The 6,087-nt window shown below is 41.4% G+C and overlaps 1 protein-coding gene across 1 annotated transcript in view; it reads left to right on the top strand.

Moving 5' to 3' along the window:
* The first annotated feature begins 667 nt into the window (after positions 1-667).
* Positions 668-6,087, top strand: part of dnah9l (dynein, axonemal, heavy polypeptide 9 like) — a 34,376-nt gene continuing 28,956 nt past the window's right edge. Inside the window, exons 1-13 of the mRNA XM_035169983.2 lie at positions 668-761; positions 1,103-1,314; positions 1,420-1,653; positions 1,937-2,104; positions 2,621-2,737; positions 2,982-3,119; positions 3,309-3,433; positions 3,850-4,045; positions 4,603-4,707; positions 4,824-5,015; positions 5,233-5,433; positions 5,535-5,870; positions 5,976-6,053. Coding sequence (XP_035025874.2) covers positions 689-761; positions 1,103-1,314; positions 1,420-1,653; positions 1,937-2,104; positions 2,621-2,737; positions 2,982-3,119; positions 3,309-3,433; positions 3,850-4,045; positions 4,603-4,707; positions 4,824-5,015; positions 5,233-5,433; positions 5,535-5,870; positions 5,976-6,053 — 2,175 coding nt within the window. The 5' untranslated portion in view covers positions 668-688. The remainder of the gene's footprint in view (positions 762-1,102; positions 1,315-1,419; positions 1,654-1,936; positions 2,105-2,620; positions 2,738-2,981; positions 3,120-3,308; positions 3,434-3,849; positions 4,046-4,602; positions 4,708-4,823; positions 5,016-5,232; positions 5,434-5,534; positions 5,871-5,975; positions 6,054-6,087) is intronic.

Genomic DNA, 6,087 nt, shown 5'->3' with positions numbered 1-6,087 from the left:
ATAGACGCACATCAATTTTCAAGCTGCGGCTTGTTTGCCCGGGGCCCCAAGCTGAGAGCCCCCCTTGAGAATGGCTGATTTACAGCTCCAATAATTCCGTGAGAACACCCTTAAAATGTCTCTAATGTCTTGTTACAGTCAATGTCGATTGTGTCTAACTGTTTTACAACTGATTTAAAAGTCAAATAATATTTTTGTCCTATTCCTCATTTGCTCACTACCCATATTGTCATATCTATCTCTGTCTCTCACAGCCCCACTGGTTGGCCACTGGACCATGGATTGTTGTACTCTATAGAAACAATAATAGTTCAGTGGTCTGGGCAGATATGGAACGTCCTGAAGAAAGACTCTGGTATGATGCTGCTTCGTGGAGACCACCCGGGCCCCAACGTCGAGCTCCAGTTTTGGGCCACTCAGAGAGAAAACCTGCTGGGCATCCAATCGCAAGTAAGAGATTGGTTCTGTGGAAGTTGTGCAATCAGTTCAAAATGTGAATTGGTGTGGCAGTTCCCATAGTGGTGTTTTAGTTTACAGAATGTATTAATGCAATGTCAGATATTGATATTAAGAGATGTTTGGTCCACAGTTTGCCTTAGGGCACTCTGAACATGTTGCATGACAGGTTATCTACATCCTACTATCATTTCTTTCTTCTCAGATCCAGAGCCCCAAAGTGGAGCGGATCATGGAGATCCTGAGGAGAGTCAAAAGTAGTTATTACTCCTCCTTTAATGATGTCTGCCTCGAAGTCAATGAAGGTAGATCAGCATTACTAATCTTTTATTAGGGATAATTCATTTTCTCCTTTAGTTTTCCTTAATGTAATTCTTCAAATATATAAGCAGCTTCTGTTTTTGTACAAAATTGATTCATATCTAATCAGATAACTTCTTCTGGATTTTATATTTATACTCGAGTGCAGCTTTCCTTGTCTTTTTGTGTCATCATGCTCATTCAGTAATGATGGGCAACAAGCAATCACATTTGCTTAAAATCTAAAAACACAGCTATTAGTCCCCTGATTGATTTTATTTCAGTTAAATTGCCACCGCATTACGGACATGTTATATATTAGTATATCTGTATATGATCATTATAGCTGTGCTGGAAGCAGAGGACATAGATCTGTATTTACGCCCTCTGAGGAGATTGATCAGCAGCTTAGAGGAGAGGACCTTCCCTCAAGTCGACGTTCTGCTGCCTCCTCTCTTCCACACTCTCTGTCTCATCTGGAGCCATTCCCAGTACTACTGCATTCCAAAACGTATGGTGGTTCTCCTGCAGGAATTCTGTAACCTGGTCATTGAAAAGGTACACTCATTGATCTTTACATTTATGTGAAAGAAATTGAAAGAAAGGCTGAAAAACTAGGTGACTTGAATAACTGTTCAACCAACTTATTGTGTTTTTCCTCAGGCCGTTGCCTACCTCATCCCAGAGGAACTGTTTAAGATGGAGCTTGAAGAGGGGCTGGAGAGGGTCCAGATAACCATCTCAGTTCTACGCACCTTCAGGCAATTGTTTCACACTCACCGCCAACGGATCCCTGAGTACTACAGACACAGCCACAATGTAAAACTGTGGGACTTTCCTGCTACACTTGTGTTCCAGCGCTCAGACCGCATCATTGAAAGGCTGCTCATGATTGAGGTACATAGGTTGACAAGCATAACTCTTGTCAATTGTACAGTACGTTTGTGTGTGTGTGTGTGTGTGTTTTGGTTGGTTTTATTGTTATTAAAAAAATAAGATGCTTAAACAATTAATCTTGTGATTATTTTAAACACATTTTGCATCAATTAAACTGCTGAATATTCATTTTAAACACATATTTTAATTTATTGTAGTAGAAAAACTGCCACCACACAAAAAGTGTTTTTAACTATCTTTCCCCCACCCTTACCCATCAGTAGCTTTTTTCTCTCTCATACAGGAACTTTTTACATCAGCGCTGGACTTTCTGAAGCTGGAGAAGGTTGAGCTGGGTGGATCCAGAGGGAAAGTCTTCAGTGAGATGGTCTTTAGCATGAGCGAGGAGTTTCATGAGCGCTGGCGGGCTCTCAGAGAGGGCAAATACGACCCCCTGGACTACACCAGCGATGTGAGACCTAAATGGAGATTGTAGAGTTGTCTTTGATATCACACTGCTATTTAATTAATAAGCCCCAGAGGGGTGTGATTCACAGCCATTTATAAGTGGAATTGACAGGCACAACCAAATAATAAAAAAAATAATTAGATGTTATTTTTTGCCCAGCAGTAGAGTAATTGAAAAGTAAGAAACCAAAGTGGTTGCTGAGCAACACACAAGAACCAGTGACAGCGGTCATAATTTGTCAGTGCATCAATATTTAATTTACTAGATATTTTACAGCTATTTTACAACATCTGCGACTGTGACTCAGCTAATCTGAACTGGAACTCAATCAGAAATTGATCTGTGATATCATATAATTTTTTGTAAGTGTGTTATTCCAGCAAATTTGGATCAACTGCTGATATTTCTGCTCTAAAAATTATATAATAAAAATTGCCTTACAATAAAAGAGGACTGAAAGTTTTATATTTCAGAAAGAGGCTGAAAATATCAATCTGTCTAATCCCATTTTGTGTCCAGGATTTTGTGCGACACTACAGGTACTTCATGGAGCAGAACAGAGATTTTGACCAGAGGCTTGGAACTGTCCTCAATCTGGCTTTCCACCACTCCAAGAATCTAAAGTCAACGTTTAAGGTATGTCTGTTACACCTGAAGTTCCCAAACAATTCCATACTTTACAAATGCACGTTCAGACCATCAAGGCACAACACGTGAAGAGCACTGAACATGGTAACAAACTACACTCACATGCAGCATTCTGTTCTTATTGGGAATTTCAACTTGTTGGTGTTTGATATGAAAAGTCAGGAAATCTCATATTCATTCCCATGTATGGTCTAAAATGTGCTCTTAAAATGATGTTTTTTGTCCCATCTAGTTGTTAAAGATTTTTGGCACCCTTCTCGAGAGACCCGGGATCCACCAGCTGTTCTCTCCGAACTACAACATGTTGTTGACCATGTTCAACCAGGAAATAGACCAATGTCAATTTATACTTGATCAACACAGAGAAGCGGTAAGAGGGGTAGAACAGGAATAATTATTCTAAATGGCCAATAACCTCATTAAATTATGTTATAATTGGAAAGTCTCCATAAGCTCATTATGAGACACATGGCTCACATACTTGGCGAAACATGTGTGGTTAGAGATTAATTAATATGTCTCAGTCATGAACCAAATATATGAGGCCTTTGTTTTTCAGCTGCGCTCAGGCTGTGCCGTCCTGGGAAAAAATATGCCGCCAGTGGCTGGAAACCTCAAATTGTCACAGGAGCTTCGGAGTCGCATCCTCACCAACAGGAGTAACCTCTGCCAGCTGGCCTATATGTGAGCACTCTCCCTACTCACACACACACACAGTTACTCCACTCCAGTGTGATTTGAGATCCAGCAGATCTGTTGTCCTGATAACCATAAAATGATTGATAGAAACACAAGTAGAACTCATCAAAACTCTCAGACAGTCACTTTAAAACGTATAAATTTAACTCTTGTCTATATTCCAATGCAAAAACATTCGGAAATCTTCGTCTCACTTGCAATGTTTACTGTAATTATCTATTTTTTTCTTTAAAAAATGTAATTCTTCATATCAGCTTAATATCAGTATTTATTCGAGGAGGTATCAGTTTTTTTTTTAAACAATGTTAATCAAATCCTGGAATAAAATTGCCAAAATGTGGTTTTCTGGTCAAAACACACAAGCTATGTACAAGAGGCCTCTTTCCCTCTCTCCCCTCCAGGCCTCTGGGTTGTGCTGAAGCAGACGCTGTCCTCAAGAAGTGTGAGCGTGTTCTGGAGGTTCTGGACCAGCATGACGAGGAGATGTTCTCAAAGTGGACAGAGGGTCTGGAGGAAATCTGTCAAACCCACCTTAAGGAGCCGCTCCTCACCCTGGACACCGACACAGGCCTGTTCCAGGTCAACTTCAGTCCCGCTGTAAGCACAAAGACGATGCACCACCAAGAAACACATTAAACATTTTTAATGGAGCTAAAATAAAATGTACGTGTTTTTATTTGATGTGGAATTGGTGCATAAGTCTGCCAACAGTCATACCTGCTCACAGATAAGATAAGGGATACACACATAGAACTACTATATATCATTTATTGTCCAAAACATTATATTTGGTAAGTTGAAGTAATACCATAAATAAAATGCAGAATCATCTAGATATAGTACCAAATGTGGTTTGCTTTGAATAAACAGTCAGAAAAACAAGATGATGTTTTCTGTATGTGTCAAGGTGTCAACCTAATCTGATGTATTGTACACAGTTCTTCTTATGTACCGTTTAATGTCAATTTTAACTAAGTTTCAAAGATGACTTACCTACATATATATCTACCTCACAACTATTCATTAGCCTTAACAAGCACCTCCATTTTATGATGCTAATCCTATCAAATCAGATGTATTCCCACAGAGGTAAAAGGAAAAAGAAACAACATTAACTTTAGTTTAACTTCATTTTCCCCTCCGCTCTCTCCTAGTTGACATCAGTGCTGAGAGAGGTGAAGTATCTGAGTATGTTGAAGAACCAAAACATTCCTGAAGCCGCTCTCCATCTCTACTCCAAACGGGAGAGACTCTACATGGTGCGTCCACTGGACATTGGGTCGGGGAGCTGGCTGTATATATGTTGAGCTGGGTTTGTCGACCTGTAAAATATGTCAGAACCCATCATGTGAAACACTCCCTTTGTATGATGCAGCACACACAGACGCTGACCTTGGTGACCCAGTGGTACAACCGGCTCCAGAGCACCATCCTGGCTGTGGAGGTGGGATTGGTGAAAGATGCGATGGACGAGACAAAACTTCAGCTAGAACCGACCCTCCATGAGCTTACGTGGGCTCAGGATGACCTGTGGGACTACATTCAGAGCACACGGGACATGGTCAAGGTACTGAACATTCAATGCCTACACATGTTAATGCTCATTAAAGCTCATCTCAGATGCATGTTGAGAATATATTAAACAAACTCGTGGTTCATCTTAGAGTTTGTTTAATAGTATGTGTTGCGTACAAATGTAGCATGAAACCTGTTATTCTCCTTATGTGGTACCTCATTTGTAGAAAACTGGTTGTTACGGTTGTTCTCTTTTTTGCCATCGCTAGAGCATCTCCAGCCGTGTCCAGAGGAGCAAAGCTAATGTGGAAGCTATCCAGGCTCTTATGGGTAAATTCAGCCACCGGGCCTTCATCACCAGAAAGAGCTGTGGTTCTACCCTCCTCGTCTTCTCTGACATTGAAGAGAATGTTTCCAAACAGCATGCTCTCATCACCAGTACAGGGGAGCAGATACACAAACTATTGCAGGTGCAGTATATTCACACGCCTCATTTGTGATTCCAAAGAAAAGGACACTTCCCGACAGTGTAGAGGTTAACATCTTCCTTATCACCCTCACTGCACTCCAGGAGAACCAGTCTCTGCTGGGCGTGACAGACCTGGACAGCAGTGAGTGGAGGGGCTACACAGACTATGTGGATCGTATGATCCTGACAGGCTTCTCCACTGCAGTACGCTGCTCCCTGCAGTACCTCATGGACAACACAGATGCAGCCCAGCGTATCACACCACTGTTTGAAGTGCAGCTGGTACTCAACAGCAATGAGATGACCTTTGACCCCTCACTGGACTTAAACCACAGTCGTAACTTCTATGAGATTGTGGATAAGACGGTGACTAACATCACAAACGTGGCGTCCTTCATTCCCAGAGTGGCAAATCATAAAGGGCTGGATAACTATCAGGTGTTGTGCAGATTAAATTATTGGCTTGTACCCTGTGCAGCCATTTGTCAATATAAACGGCTTTAACACTGCCACATCGCGCTGTCTTGTTTCCTCATCTTGTAGGGCGACATAAACGAGATGGAGGATTTGACGGAAATGTGCCATGTAATCCGCTCTCGGGCACGTGCCGCTATCACTAAGGTAAATGTTGGTTTCTGTCCACACACTCATTTAC

This window comes from Hippoglossus stenolepis, chromosome 11, assembly GCF_022539355.2.
Source record: "Hippoglossus stenolepis isolate QCI-W04-F060 chromosome 11, HSTE1.2, whole genome shotgun sequence".
Lineage (NCBI taxonomy): Eukaryota > Metazoa > Chordata > Actinopteri > Pleuronectiformes > Pleuronectidae > Hippoglossus > Hippoglossus stenolepis.
Note: the sequence above shows the minus strand (reverse complement) of the source record. Positions and strands in the feature narration are given on the sequence as shown.